Genomic DNA, 16,734 nt, shown 5'->3' on the forward strand with positions numbered 1-16,734 from the left:
TCATCTGAGTTAAAAGCAAGTCTGCTAATTTGGCTATTACTCTGTCTTACCATGACTTAATTATCTGGTGTCATTGGCCATTCTAGTTCACTCTCATATAATGGTTTTATCAGTAAAGCAGACTACAAAAAGGAAGTTAAAAGAAATGAGTGTTCATTAACTCTGACCAAAATGCTTTTCTTAGATCCATGAAATAAACATATAATAGGTTTATCTGCACAGGACACATTTGTCTTTCACATGCACACATACAAGATTGATTGCAAAAAAACAAATATAATCTGTCAACTGACAGCATCTTCTCTAGACAAAAGGGGACAGGGAGCAGGGAAAGAATTTCAATAAGTTGAGGAAGTTGACACTTTTATTGCAGTGCCCTGCAGTTTTTCAGGCAGGAGGAGGGGAAAATTCTCAAAATGTGACCAGGAAAGGAACCTTGTCTGGGTCTGCTTCAAGCCAGTGAGAGTCTGTGCAAAGATCATATCTTTAATGACACACAAACAGAGAGTATGGTCAATTTAACAAACATTTTCTGCGTCTGGAATTAAGCCACATGCATTATACGGCTGAGTGGAGCTGAGAATGTTCTTGACATTTGCAGGTTTATTAAAAATGTGTCAACAGTGTCAAATGAAAAAACAACAGTAGGAGAATAGGTTGAGTGGAAACGTCTACATGTAAATGGTATTTGAAACTCGTTAGGCAACCATGTGTTTGGAGAGGGAGGGAGGGAGGGTGGGTGGGTGGAGGATTTTTTTTTTCTCCAATAAATTCTGGCAGCTGTCCAAATGCCCCAGGTGTCACGACCGAGCATCAAAGAGCAACATGAGTGAAGGGACGACACACTCTGAAGACACTGAGGCACACAAGGCCTGTTATCATCCAAACCTTTGAGTCTTCATCTCTGACGTCTCACTGATTCATTCCTCTTTCAGCCTCTCCTTTTCAGCCCTCCTCTGGCTCGCTGACTATCAGTATTGTGTTACCTACTGGCCATTGGGGACAGTCCAGCCAGGGAGTGCGGTGATGTGAGGCACCCCCTTGTGGACAAGCAAACTCCCAAGTTTCTACTTGTTAACTTGATATGCAATTACTGTATTTGCTGACTATCATTACTTAAAGAAAGGAACGATGGTACACTGCGCTGTCACTGTACAGCAGCACATCATTCAGTTGGTTTTAGGGTGTTCATACTAAAGAGTTTGGGGACAACATCAATTAAGTGATAGTACTATTGTATCCCCAAATGTCTTTTTTACTACTAAATAGAAATTAGGAATTTTAGTAAACTAATTCAAAATTATATTTTCAGGTACCCCAAATGTTGTCCAAAAAGTCCAGATATTTTTTACTAGGTTTCATAAGAACACTGGTGCTTAAACAAGCATTATAAATTAGTACAAACTTTAGTTATAAGTCATTAAGAATTTGCTTTGTCTTGTGGTGTCATTTTTCCACCCTGTGACTGATGTTACAGTCAGTACTGTCATAAATGTTTGTCTCAACAATGCCAATAATCTTTGGCTGATCTTACACTGGATCTCTTTTGTTTCCTTTTTGCATTCTAAACATTGTCAAAACAACGCTCAATGGACTGCAGATTGCAGACATGCATTCTTACGCATTCTTAAGGCCTTCTTACGCAAGGCCTAAGTCACAACCGAGATATTGAGATAGGGCAGGTGAGGTGTCAGACAACCACACACCTCATGACACGGGTAAAACAATAAAGAAACACGGATGTGCACGGTTGACAAGCAGCCCGCCGAGGGGCCTCCTCGGACGCTGGAATATGGAATGCAAATTACAGCCATGCGTTCTGTGCTGTGGAGATTCTTGTGTGCAAGTCAAGAATTACCCTTACAGTGGATCACATTTCAAGCAAATGAACTTGTGACTTGAGAATCTTCTTGTTTGTATTCATTCGGGAGACCGGAAATGGAGGAAAAATAACTTCTCACACTGTGTTCTTTTAGAAACAGATCTCCAAGCCAACTACAACCAAGTGGAGATTAATAAAACATTCCTGCAGGGTATTTCCCACACTGCTCTGAAAGATTGACGTTGACCCTTACCCTAAACCAGTAATGCAACAATGAGATTTCATGCCAAGATACAGTATTTAAGCATCACCGAGGCGCCTGTGACTGCTTACCTGTATGTCTGTGTGCACCCATGCATGCTAGTGAGTAATTACTGACCTTTGACCTTGGCGATGACAGTGCCAGCCGTTCCTAGGATGTCCACCGAGTTGAGGGTCTGATGTTTGCCGATGACAGCCTTGAGGACTCGGAGCAACTCTGCCAAACGTTCCTGGACCACCTGCTGGAGATCTTCCTGACTCTCTGGCAAAAATGAGAACACACGAGTAGATCAGTGAGGTTAAGTCATATAAGTATCAAGACCTTGACAGGACTAGTAAAAACTTAACTGAAATCAAACTACCACGCGCAGTTTGTAATCACACATTGTCATCTATTTGTCAAAGTCATACCGTCACATCACATTCTGACTCACAGGTTAGCCAGCTTCAAATTCATTCTTGGCATTCTTTTGTTCTCTGCTACACAAATTACTTAGCAAATACCTTGTCATTTTGAAACTATGAAACTTGGCTGTCATCTTTTGTCTCATCCAGACGATTCCCCTCAGGACAAATAATACAGTACATGTTCTGTTATGTTTTAGCTGTGCGTGGATGTGTCTCCAGATGAAGGGTGGAAGACATGTACCGTTGTGGTTAAGAGACAGTGACAAACTCAGTTGTTGCAGCATGAAACTGCTGTGTTGAAAGTCTATTTTGCTTCCTTCAGGCAGAGAGCGACACCCCGTACAACGGAAGAGGCATATATCTATGTAAACAGGTTACTCCGTCACAGTCACACTGTCAACACTCCCCCACAGGTGACGATGATGAAAACAAAAATGATAACGTGCTTTATGAACTTCTGTGGCCACATGTGAGGCGGCGAAATGTCTCGGTTACCACAGGTTTTTATCAACAAAAACAGCCATTTTACAGCTGAAGTACTGAATACATACAACTGTGAAGCCGTTAGGTAACATCTGTGTATGATACAGTGTGTAAAGTGCATACAGATGAAAGGGCATTCATACTAAATAAGGACAAAGAAATTTAATTTAAGAGGTGACTGAAGTGGCACACATGGTAGCAATTACGCAATCACATTTTTTTCTGCACCAGTCAGCAGACAGTGTGAGCGGCGAGAAAAGTTGAGGAAGATCGTGCCTTTTGTTCCCTTTCCAGTGAGGATTCAGAAGATGACACATGAGGAGGAAAGAAATGTACAAAATGTATTACTCCTCTGCCTTTTTTTGTCAAACGTATCAAATTCTATCAGTCATTTTGCGATGAAGCAGTGAGAAGTACACCATTAATCAGTATTTATTTATTTAAACAAGTGTTTCCTGACTATGTATCTTCTTCACGACTCTTTGTATGAAAGCATTCCTACAGCACTTTTGAAAACTGTGTGAGTGTGTTTTACAGGCAATAAAGCTACTTGGGCAAAATAAAAGGCAACGAGAAAAGCAATAAAACTTGAGACATGATGGATTTTCTCCAACCAACAGGAGGGAGAGATTTTATTTCTCCTGCTCTGATGCAGGCTAATCAGCAGATGCTCTGCAGGTTGGCACCAGACAATAAATGACTTCATGTCTATTTCGCTGTTTTGGAAGAAGCAAGGGCATACAGTAGGCTGGAAACAAAAAAAAAAAAAAAAAGTCATCTGTTTTTCATCAAGGCCACCCCAGAAAAGGGTGAGATGAGAGGCTGAATTTATTGCAACGTTAAAAGGAATTACAGGGGGAGTGAAAATGAGAGCATGGGTGTTTTGCGTGTTACCCTTTCTACTCCTCTCTTATTCATACACACGCACACACACACACACACACACACACACACACTGCCTGGTGTAAAACATGATAGAAGAGACATAATCCGCAACTGAGACATAAGCCAAGGCCATCTGTGATACTATTTAGCGAGAACGACAGGAGAGATATACATTAACATAGATGCTAGGAAAGAAAAGATTCTGGCAATGAATCACTGGGTAATATAACTAACAAGACACAGAAGGGTGTTTCTTGAATACACTCTCCACATGTATAAAGATTAAGTAACATCAGGGTCCATCTTGCTGTTCACAAAGCTCGACAATCCTTGTCCTCAATTAATACCCCCCCCCCCAAGATTAGAGAAAAAGTATCCTGGGGAGCAAGAGGCTCACCTGCTCAGATGCCCCAAGGCTAAAAGGTCCCTTAACCTGCAACACTTTGAAGTCTCCCTCCCTACCGACACTGACAATGGGCCTTCATTAAGCACCCTCCCCTTCCTTTTTAACCCTGCTTCTCAATTGTGGTCATCTGGGTATTTTTGGTTAGCTCACTGGCGTTTGAAGATTTTTTTTTTTTTAATCTAGGATGTGTGGGTTGTCCATTAGCATACGAAAGTCAGTTGTAATGAGGTGCACACCTGAGAATTTTCACTTAACATGACACAAAGGTAGCATGACTGAAGGTGCTGCGATGGGATGAGCAGTTATGCAGGTTAGTACCACTCATTCCCTCATTTCCCTACTGAAAGAAAATTAATTAGACCAATCTGTTCCTCAGAGAAGTATAAGCGATGCAAGGTGTGAGGAAATAACAATGGATGTGATGTTATGAGAACAAAGACAGATGGAAGTCCCTGGCCAGTCTGCTGTTGAAGCTAATCAAGCCATTTTTTCATGGACTGGTATTGGCTATATCCTTTGTCTACTGTAACCCGATGCCAGCTGTCAAAAATGCGACACCTTGCAGTTAAAACAGTTTAGTGCGAACAAATAAATAACAGCCAGCAATTCCTAATAACAATATTCACACTGACAGCCAGCTTCAGAGAACAACGGCCACACTAACGAGGACAGAGCTGCTTTGGGGGTTAAAAAAATTGAGAACTTGCTTGTGCTTCAGCAATATTTTGCCCCATACCCGAAAGTACTGCTGTTGGTATAAAACTACATCTTAACATCTTTTTGGGAAGAAAACAGGATGTCCAAATCCTGTACAAAACATGTCCTGCAACAACCTTTCATGCAGGCTGTACTTTTTTAACAGAGCTGTCAAACATCTTTGAAATTCCTTCCTTATCTTAATGTTAAGTGCACATTTTGTGGTAAGCGCGTACTTTGCTGTTGTAATATGAAAGAAAATATAAATGTTGGATCAAAACTGAAATCAGCAGATACGGAATTTTCAAGGACTCTGAAAACTGGCGACCAGGGCGAAGACCTCCTGTGTCAAAGAGCCGTATAGCCTACATGTTCAGAAGGAAAATACTTAAAACTGTTAAAATGTTTTAAAAAATGTTTTTGTAAAAACACGTTCAAAGTTAAAGAAAAAAAGATTCAAGAAGGCTCAAAGTGGATTACTTTTTGGACACATCAAAGTGTGGAGATGGCTTAACCCTCCACATGACGTGGATGTCGGCACAGTCTGCGCGCAATTAGGCTACTTAGATCATTGTTAATTCTTCACCCCAAAAACCCAGATTAAAAATCCCAACAAAAGCTTTCTATTTAGAAATTAGAAATGGGAATAAAGCTATCAAAACAAGGTTAAATTTTGTGTGAAAGCTCATACTGATCGCCGCTATTGTTGCCTTTTGAATTGTATGAGAGGATCTGTGCTCACTACAGCGTGAGACATGTGAGAGAAAGCTGGTAAAAAAATCAGTGGTGAGTGGTTTTGTCACAACAATGGCATCAAAAAGCGTACTGGAAATTTGCTGCCGATTGTGAGGGCCATGCCATTGTTTTGGTAGAGATAACAGCGGTGAGGCAAAGAGCTGGGCCATATTGTTTAAAGGAAGACCCCCTGCCGACGCCAACGCAGCTCGAGGCTGCCTCGTCTTTCTTTACAGTGGTGGGATGTGCTGGTGTCCCAGCCACGCTTCACGCTCGGCCTGCTTCATTTATTTTCTCCGAGATGGAGACCTCCCTCCCTTTCAGGAAAATAAATTCACGATGAAAAATAGTTTATTGTGGTTTAAAATAGTTTGAAATTTTTGGCATTTCTACCAATAACAATACAGTACACAATAAAATAATAATAAAACAACTTTCTGTTAACCATTTCAATATCTGAAAATAGAAGCAAAACATTTTTGTTCCATCAGATTAGGGCTGCAACTAACAATTATTTTGATTATTGATTAATCTGATGATTTTTTTCTCAATAAATCAATAAATTCTAAAAAGCGACAAAAAAGTAAGGCATGTACATCAACTGCACTTCACGATGTAAAGTAAAAGTAGTATCTTTTATTTGTCTGATCTGAAGTTTCACATTTTTTCTTGAAAAAAAGACAATGAAGTGATAACCAAAATAGCTGCTGGTCAATTAATTGATTAATCGACTAATTGCTTCAGTTTCACCTGGGATGCTGCAGCAGATCCATCACATGTGCCTGACAGTCCTGCTTCAAGTCCTTTTTTGATACAAAACTCCTGACAGCTGCGTGTTAAAAATACTGTTAGTGGTAAGTGGATTTAGCTCCGACTGTACAGAACACTTTGCTAATTTAATTTGGAATTTACAAGTCGACTGGCTAGCCATTTAAAGGTTCAGTTAATGTTTTGTCTCTGTTCTATGATGTAACTATAACAAGACTACAACACCGGGCTGATTACCATCCAACAACTCTCCTCAGTGAATGAAAGGGTAAAAAAAATGCCAATAGAAACTTCTCAAAGCACTCATCCAGAATAATCCACTTCTCTGCCGTCCATCTGTATGCCAAGTATTTTGCAAACACCAATATTTGCGCCACAATATTGCTAAATACACAAAACACATATTGTGTTTGGAGTATCACTTGAAAGCAGGTTTAAGTGGTGACTCAGCTTTGGGAGAGTTTAACACAATACAGTAGCTCAAACATTTGCCTTTTAAATTGATGTCTCCCCTTATACTGTTGTGTGGGGGGTCCCGTTGCGTCTAACAAAGCTCATTGTGTGTCTAGTGCAGAGAAGGACCAATCTAATCCAAATCTTCAGGTGGCCTGACAGAGGTTACAGCCTCGGCTCCCCCCACTGATAACGACGGGCAATGAACTGGCCTGTCTGGACACGCAATCTGCTCTACATGAAACAAGCCTAAGCAGCTCTGGTGACACAGTGCCGCTTGGGAAACAGCCGCGGGGCTTTACTGAAAAGCTAAGGAGTCCGCATTTCTCCATCAGCATCCCTTCTCTGGGAGGAGGGTGGGTGACGGGTTTACACCGCACAGCAGCAGATGATTTTCAGATTTTCTTTCACATGTGTATCCGTCTACCTCATTCCAGGATGGTGACACATTGCTCTCTGCGCTGACTCAGTCATCAGCCCAAATGCTCCCCTCCAAGTGGAAACAGACACTTTTTGTCCTTTCCACAGAGAAGCCTGGGCTAAGTAAACTAAATACAGATTATCCGCAAGTCACTTCGAACATAAGCCACCACAGAAAATATATTTCACTGTAACAAATCCGCTCGTATTGGCTGCCTGCAACCTGATCTTTGACAGGTGGAATTGTTTGGTCAGGATTCTAGCTCCAAACGCTAATTTCTGCCCCTGTCCAAACAAACGCAACACATTGCTGGGTGCCCCCTCCGTCTTTCCCATGCCTTGTTTGGAGACAGAGAGGGCCCCAGACATCACACAGACAGTAAACAGCAGGCACTCCATAAACAGCTACCTGCTCTCAGCCTAATGGTTGAACTACACTCTGTGAGGTCTGAACTAATTCCATGACACGACGTTACATGATTGGGGAACTTAACAGCAGGTGCACAACCAAGACTGCATTCTTGAATCAACACACAATCTATCAAGTATCATGGGCAGGGAGGGGTGAGAAAGAGCAGAAAACGAAAACAGGAAATATAGAAAAATACGCATTAAAAACTGTTCAAAGACTTCAGTCAAAACCAAAGAGTTTTTGATTTTTAACAACCTTTGTACTCTACTTTGTATTTACATTTACATACATTTTCACAATGATTAAATTTATCTATAACATGTAAGAAAGATTGCATTGCAATTTCCCAGAGCTCATATTCAATTTACTATAACAGGAGATAAAGAAAAGTGGCACATTTTAAAAGCTGGGAGCAGAGAATTTTGGGAATTGCCAAGTCACTGAAAATGACTCAAAAAATAAGTTGATTAAGTCATTCTTTTTCTGTATATGAGCTTAACATTTTAACATTAACTGTAATGTTGTAATGTAAAAAGGACAAAAAGAGGCTGGTATTCTTAGCCACTTTTATTCCACTGGTACCAAAACGTCAAATATGCATCTATGAATGACTTCACCTTGAGAAATTGGTAGTTTGGTAGTCTCTCCCAACCTTAAAGAATGATGTCACTCACCACAGCATGGGAATGTGATTGAGTAAGAAAAATGACTAACTCTCTCAGACATGTGAGACACAGATGGATCTAAGAATTTGCAAGGACTGGCTTTTTTTTGTTGTGTCTCTTAATTGAAACTTAAGCAATCATAACATTTTCTGCTTTTGGAGAGAAAAAAAAAAAAAACAGACACAAAAACCAGCTCCACAAGCCTCGGCCCGCTCACTGCGCAAGGCCAGTTGTAAATTTCAGCAGGTCTGCCCAATCGCCAGCAGTGACGTCCCTCCTGCTAGCAGGAGCTCCACTGGCCAATCCACCCCTCGCCATGACCAATCTCCTACACAAACATCCAGAGCCCATAACCATAAATCCGACCCCAGGAAACACACCCCAACCACAAGCTTGCACAAAAACATCCTTCAGCATCACAGGGGAAAGTTACTGCCCAACAAATCTCTCCTTTCTTTCTACTAAGAGCAGCAGGCCATTAAACCATTATGTGCTAGAATTTGGCTTTTCTTTCGATTGAAGGCACCACCCGCGAGTGGCCACTTCAGTTGGCACAGGGGTGCTTGTGTGAGAAGTGGAGATATTGGTGGGAGCTATTGCTGTATATGTTTTTCATAGAGTGGTGTTGGCTTTTACGGCCAGTAAACAAGGTCTTAAAATGGGTTAAAATTTTGAAAATTGCCCTCATTCTAGACAAGACAAGGGGAGTGGGAATATAATACTAGCATTCAATTTAATAAAGAACATAGATTATATGTTTTTTGAACAAACTCAACTAAGCAAAACATTTCCAATTGTCATATAACCGCAATACAAACCCTGTTGAGCAGTTCATAAACCCCTAAATAAACAACTTTGTCATGATTGGATTCAAGGTAAATTAATTCCTGTAAGGACCAAACAGTTTCTGAACATTTTTATGATCTATTACTCTAAAAGAAAAGTCTGCCCTTCAGACAACAACTCAGTTACAGACTGGTACTGAGAAACACAGAACAATGCTGTTTAACTGGAGTGCAGCCAAATCTTATCAGAGTGTCATGATGACACCAACATTTGAAAAAAAGCCTGTTTTCAGAGTAGAACAAGGACATGTGATTCAGCTATACATGTTCCTTTTTAGACATTTAATGCCTCTCTTCACACAGAACTACACTGTATGAAGAACATTTTCTGTGGTGCAGTGAGAGGTAATAGGCTCCAAAGTGGTCAAACAAACTTGCACAATGCACTCCATACATTGAGTAAATAAGCTTTCGGTCTCATGCTTTGCAACTATGCTGTGAGATGTTTATTCTACCCTGAAGTGGAACTGTAAAAGTGCTGGTGTGACGTACTTTTGTTTTTCATTTCCACCTGAGGCTAAAAGGCGAATATAAGTAACCTGGACTTTCTTGAGGAAAGAAACCTTCGAGGAAATAGAATTTCAGACGGTAACTTGATGGTTATCTGCAGACGTAACTGCAAACAACAGTCATTAAAACCTCACCCTGTTCATCCCAGTTGACCTGTACACTATCCATAACTTCCACCGCATATTTCTCAAAACACATTCCTAAACTTTTTTGGCTGGATGATGAGGGCAAACCACTGAGGTACATTTTGGGGAGAAAAAAAAAAGGCATTTCTAGTGGAAATTTACAAACGTTATGTTGCTGTGTGGCCAACAAAATAAAAGAGAAAAAAGGATGTAAGATGATGAAATGACAGGGCTTGTGCAACAGTTGCATTTTGTAAAATGACTCCTCATACTTGACATAATGAAAGAACGCATTCTTTCAAGGAGCAGTTTTTGTCCTGTATGGTTCAGATGACTGCCCCACACAGGCAAAAAAAAACACACAACTAAAAAATACTGTATATTGGCATGTTTAATACTCAACAAGTCTGGCAGTTGTTTCCCTGTGATATTTCCCTTGGACCCGATAAAAATCAGTATAATTTTCCACCTCTCTTATCCTGAAATTTCTAAATAAAAACTAACCTTGACCACATAGCTGCTGGTGAGTTGTAGATATGATTGCAAAATCTAGACTGAATTTATTTTAGGAGTTTTCATAGGCAATCTGCCTCACACCTACCACTAGTCTATTGAAGGCACTATAGCTACAAGTGAACATTTGTTCTAAAGGAATGCAGAGTATGCAGGAGAGTGGGGGGATGGGAGGGGGACAGCAGCTCGCCTGTGTGTAAAGGACTCCTTTTTTTATCCTGATTAAAACCATTAACCAAGCTGTCTTCTCAGCAGCAATGCAGACTCGGCTAAAAAAGTTAAGGTTGAAGAAAATATTCTCTTGTTTTATGTTGGCCCTGAAATGCTGCATTTGTCCTATTACTGTTACTTATAATATTGTCAACAGGGGAATTTAAGTACTTGAGTTAAGACCAACAGATATATTCCAACTTAAGAAAAAGTTTGACTGTTTAATGTTTTAAAATTACATACAGATACCACAAGAATTTATAGATGGTTTGATGCACCATTATATGAATGTGTTTTCTCTCATTTGTTTGACAGTAAATGTTTGAGGGAACTAGAAAATTTTTGTGCTCCAGTTTGTGCACTGCATGATGTGTACTCATAGCCCAAGTCCTGCTGTTATTCTGTAATGTTTAACCCTCCTTTAAACAGAATAATGATGATTTATACTTAACTACCTGTTGACAAAATGACATGTTAACACTGTAAGGTTTTTCTCTTTTATTGTTTGCCATATTTTACTGAAATATTATAATCAAGTAATCAAATGAAAACTGAGAGTTGGAGAGGGAGCGGTTGATTGATCGACGGCGTGTGTTGATGGAACGTGCGAGCAGACAAAGATCATCTTGGGACAGCAGGGCGACCAGGACAGGGGTCACCAATTCAGTCAAAACTCATAGAGCCTCGCATTCTTTTCATGAGTTACATTCTTTGACAGCTTGACTATTGTTGAGAAACAACTCTTGCAAGCATTGTGACTCTGGGTCCAGTTGTCACAGAAAGTGTAAAACTAAACCTCAAAAAGACCCCGGGGAATCTACAGGTGTGAAGCTGTGGGTGTGAATTCGGTTGGTCATGTGAATTAGCGCTTATGGTCACTGATGGGAGTTCCCTTGTGGGTTTCCCGTCAACTAAACATGCATGCGCTGCCTCCAGTTAAAATCTGGCAGGTGCCCTAGAAGGAAAAATCTTCCGAGCTAAACCCTCTACAAAGTTTTCTCTGTATGAGGAGCTATGACACACGCAATGAGTCAAAAGTGCCTCTCTGCAATGGGAATACAAGCCTGCCAGATCCAATATGGTGCGTGCCTTTAAGCAAAAAAAAAAAAAAAAGAGCATTGTGTAGGTTTCACACAGTACTCCAGTGACAGACCTTTCCAAATATGAAAAGAACAACACGAGAGCTGGCATGTGCCTCGCTAACCTCCTCCCTACTTCCCTTGCTAATTTGATCCTGCAGTTCACGGCTTTCTTCAACCACATGGAAACCTGTTGCCGTCAGGCTGTTTATCCTTTCTAGCAAAGGGCTAACACATGCTGATAATCACATAACAGTAACACTAAGGGCAGAGATGTAACCCTTAAATACTACTTAAAACAATAAAAACAAAACAAAAACAATAAAGCAGAAGCATTGTTCATTTGAATAAGTTTAAGAGAAACCATTAATAATTCAATGCATTCTTATTCATTTACACTTAAAATATTACCCTTTAAAGTTAGTAATATGACTAAAATAGACAATGTTATAGACACTGATATTACCATAAAAGGCTGATATATAAATATATAAATACAGTTTGAGGTATACTGACACACATGGCAGGTGAGTAATTCATTGTTTTTGTGCATCTGAAAAAAACGATGACATAGCTTGCCTTAAATCAAAGAAAAACAAACCCCCTGTTGCTTTGTCCAGACTGTGTAAACTCCCTGACTCCTCAGACAAGAACAGTCAAGTCAATACAATTATGGATGTACACATATACACACTGGACAAGATGTGGACATACAGAGATAGGTTAAGATTATTAAATCACCATTATGTAGAATCATTAGTCATTAGACATTGCAGGCCACAAGAATCTTGCAAAAACACTTAGGTTATGTATATATTTTCAAGGCTATAATGACCTCTGTCTTTGGATATGGAGGTCATGTGAACCATAAAAAAAACTTCCTGCCAAAAAAAACGCCTTCAAATCAAAGTGTTTGACATTTGAAAAACAAAACTGTCAGCCAATACGGGCTCATCCTTGTAATCATTAATACTCAAACACAGGTTGTGTATGGGATTATTGGAGTCTTAAACTTGTTAAAAAAGTTATAAACAGATGCTTTAAACTAAAGTAAATAAAGTCAACTTGTGGTTTAGAGATGATATACATGTTGGTTTCATACTTGCTAGCTTTTAGTTTTGTGTTTTTGGCATTTCAGGCCAACTCTTACATTTTAAACTAAGGCTAATGACAAGATGTTTGATTTCAACTGTGATCATCTTCCACCACTCTCTGTTACCAATTACTAATGAAAATGACTCAATGTTTACTTTTCATCGGACAGCAAACCACATTACTGTTGCAGCATCTTGCAACAGTTGTTCCACTAAAACACTTATGTCAGTGCCTCTGAGAAAACCATGAAGAATAACAAAAATAAACCACTAATCCAGATGACAAATAGCTGAATGACATTATAGGGTCATGTGGTATGATTTCATCCCCACCTGCTGAATAAGAGCTGTTTTTAATGGGGATGCAAATATGCCAAATGCTCAGTGCAACACTCAGCACAACACAAGCCAAGGCTCACTCACAGAGGCCTCACTCCTCCAGCCAGAGGAATGGCTAAACAACTCACTCCCACTGCCAGACCTGCTGTTGGACCTCAGATTGTGTGTGTGTGTGTGTGTGTGTGTGTGTGTGTGTGTGTAGGTATGTGTCTTTTACAGTAGGAGTAGTAGTGTTGTAATAGCGGTAGTAGGTTCAACAGAAAGAGATTTCTCAGTCAGAGGAATATAAGAGTCAACAAAAAGTCAGTGTAAATGTTGCTGTGAAGCTCAGAAGTCCTGTGTGCATTTGTGTGGGCAGAGTGTTTGTATGAGTGCCTGAAAACAAGAGCCAAATCATCAAAACTAAGTAACCTGTGTCTGCTCCGCTCGTATGCTTGTGTGTGGCGGTGTGTAGGTGTGTGTAGTTGTTAAGACAGTCACAACACTGAAAGCGCTCCAGCATGTTAGCAGTGAGGCTGTTATCACACCATAAACTGACACTCCACAGGTGGTTCTGGTTGTCCGTCACCGGCAATCTGTCTAAACAAACTCCGGGCTTTAGTTACCATCTGTAGCATCACAGAAAACACATAGCCTTCCTGGGCATTTTATCCTAAGCACGTCACAGTGCCATGACTGTAACCATATTTTTGTGGTCTTTAGCAAAGAAGATATCAAAGCAGGACAAAGACAGTGATGGGATCATGCACTTTCCACAAGTTATGGTCGAAGTTTTAAGGATAGTTAAGTGTGAGATATTGTGTTGACCTGTAATAAACAGCTTCAGCACTGTATCATGTTTTGCTTCAAAGGAAAAGTCCACCCTATAACACTGTTCAGGAAGCTTTAGGTGTGCTTGTACATTAGTAGTATTTGTAATTCCTTTAGACAACTGCCCAAAAACAAAGACAACATGACATCTTGTCAATACATTACTAGTGTAACTGCAGTGGAATTTGCAGGCAGAGAAATTCAGCTATCTAGAACATCAATGGTAAACATTAGGTTTTAGCACAAATGCCTCAGTTCAAAGATCAAGGGTTTCTCTCCAGAATCACCATTTTTCAGCACTTACACAACAAAAAACCCATCACAGAAGAGGCAGAGATATTATTTTCTCTGCAGACAGTGGCATTGTTAGACCAGAATGCAATGCAGCCGATTGATTTTGTTAAAGGCTTTGCTTGCTCTTATCATACTACGAATAGTACTCTAAGAACCATCACCTGAATGCAACACATTTCCCACTGTTCTCTGGGGTTTGAGATTGAAGAAGATGTAGATAAGTGGAAAGCGGTGTACACTAAATTGCCTACCCTAATGTACTATATCAGAAATAACCCCTAGAATGTGCTGAACATCCTATATTAATGATATTGTATCGAAAAAGAGTATCCGAGGGTGAATTTCCTTTCTACAAGTATGTCATTTTATGGTGTTCCACTTCCCTGATCACCACAAACATCTCTGCATTCCAGCTCCTCCTGAACTCACCTTTACACTGGAAAGCCTCCTTGAGGTTGAGCAGTACATCAGCAAACCACCGCACATCATTCACCAGCTGTATGACGTACTCTGGGTCCACTCCTGAGTCTCCCGCCAGGCGAAACGTTATCCCCATGCTACTCAGAGGGTTGGGGGTCTTGGAGTTACGGCCCATATCCCAGGTCTTGGTGGATCCAGCTGACAGAGATCCCGTGTGGGGCCTGGAGTGGTGTCGTGGGAGACCCTGGGTGTTCTTCATCTCACCACTACCATTGCTGCCGCTGCTGCTCTTTCGATGCATCCCAGCAGCCAGTGTAGGTGCCACCCTTTGAGGAGGGTACAGCAGGCCAGCTAGCCCCTGAACTCACCACACTGGCCTGATCCCTGGATGGCTGACACTGACGACAGAGAAAGGTGTGTAAAGATGGTGTGTGTGTGTGTGTGTGTGTGTGTGTGTGTGTGAGGTCTCCTCTCCACACTCATCAATCTACTGTATAATTAAATTGTTCAAGACCTGTTATACATGTGTAGTAACCACTTAAACCACACAACTTTAAGTAAAGTTACGTTATACACTCTAAAATCTAATATAAATGACATGAATTTGTCCTGCAAATAAATAACTTCACCATATTAACAGTTACTAATGTGTCTAACGTTAAAGTCTTATCTGTTTTTATATAACCTAAGAGTTTTTGACATTAAGTATTTAGTTTATAGAAAGCAAAATATATTTAATTGTATTTTTTGTTTCTCATAAGAGTCAATTTATATCTTTTAACGTCATTTATTGTGTCATGATAGGATTTATCTTGTAGGCTAATTTTTAGCTGTAACATTTGTAACGTTGAGTAACGTTTAGCTGTTAGCTAGCTTGTTTTTGTAAAATAACATTATCTGCCAAACAACAAAAAACACTACCATACGTCTTCATAAAAACAAAACATAGATGGAAATAGACACATTAAGTTACAAAGACCAAAACGAAGTCAACTCACAGGAGGAAATTACAAAACTTCGGCAAAAACGAAAACTAACTGCAGGCGACCTTTTTCCGGACAGTTTACAATGAAAAGTGATGCTGCTGCTGCCCCGGTTAAAACAGTCGACCCAGGTCAGAAACTGCTTTGCTGGCAGAGTCAAAATGCGATGTTTAAACTCACCTGCTCGGCACAGTAATGACATAATGGCCACGATATCCAAACAAAACTTTGCTTAATGGAGCCAGTGAAAACCCCTGGAATTTCCGTTAGAAAAAACAAACTCTGACAAAGCCACAAACTTGTCCGCTTTGAGTCACTGTACATCGAGAAGTACGCTACTATCGGCAACTCTCAAGTCAATCGTAATTTACGAGTCCGTTTGTCACATGACGGTCTAAACGCGTTTTCATTGGCTAGCCCCTCTCAGCGGATAACTCGATGAGGCTTTCAAGGGCTGGCGGACTTTCAACGATTATAACTGAATCGCATTTTGTCGTATTTCAAAGAGTTGAGTTTATTGATTTTACCTGTTGAATTCTTGATCTTCAAATAAAAAATAATATCTATAAAAATAATTATTTTAAAAAGAAAAGACCAAGTAACTGCTCCAATCGAACCAATTTTGTTTTAAATGAAACCGATTAGACGATGATGAAACTGATGAAACTGGATTGCTCAAATGACCCCTGAAAGTGCTAGATAATTTACAGTATACCATAACAATATACCGGTACCTTTCCTTTGGGGATTTCTTTGAGAACTCTGGATATGAGTCGGTTTGTTTTTTGATAGAAACCAGTATGGTAAAGAAAACAAGGTTACACCTCACCCCATTTGCAACACTTCCCATGGTTTTAAAATATATAGTAGTGCCCATGTTGCTATGTTGTGATGTTTTTGGAGCAAAGGGTATGAGGTACTCAGTCATATCAAATAATTGCTAGACCAACTGATTTGCTTGTTCATATCTGGCCAAATGATGGTTATCCTCTCAAGTCTGGCTCATTTAGTTTTGGGCATTGTCCCAGACAAATAAAATGATCAACTGAACCAAACTGGTGGTACCACTGCTGCCATCTAGTGTACAAACGTAACCAA

At 40.1% G+C, this 16,734-nt stretch overlaps 1 protein-coding gene across 1 annotated transcript in view; it reads right to left on the bottom strand.

The window, feature by feature from the left end:
• Positions 1-15,997, bottom strand: part of arhgap29b (Rho GTPase activating protein 29b) — a 30,070-nt gene extending 14,073 nt beyond the window's left edge. The window contains exons 1-3 of the mRNA XM_042429016.1: positions 15,817-15,997; positions 14,663-15,051; positions 2,202-2,345 (exon numbers count right to left, since the gene is read on the bottom strand). Of these exons, the coding sequence (XP_042284950.1) occupies positions 2,202-2,345; positions 14,663-14,954 (436 nt within the window). The 5' untranslated portion in view covers positions 14,955-15,051; positions 15,817-15,997. The remainder of the gene's footprint in view (positions 1-2,201; positions 2,346-14,662; positions 15,052-15,816) is intronic.
• Positions 15,998-16,734: the final 737 nt, after the last annotated feature.

The sequence above is a fragment of the Thunnus maccoyii genome, chromosome 12 (assembly GCF_910596095.1).
Source record: "Thunnus maccoyii chromosome 12, fThuMac1.1, whole genome shotgun sequence".
In the NCBI taxonomy this organism is placed as follows: domain Eukaryota; kingdom Metazoa; phylum Chordata; class Actinopteri; order Scombriformes; family Scombridae; genus Thunnus; species Thunnus maccoyii.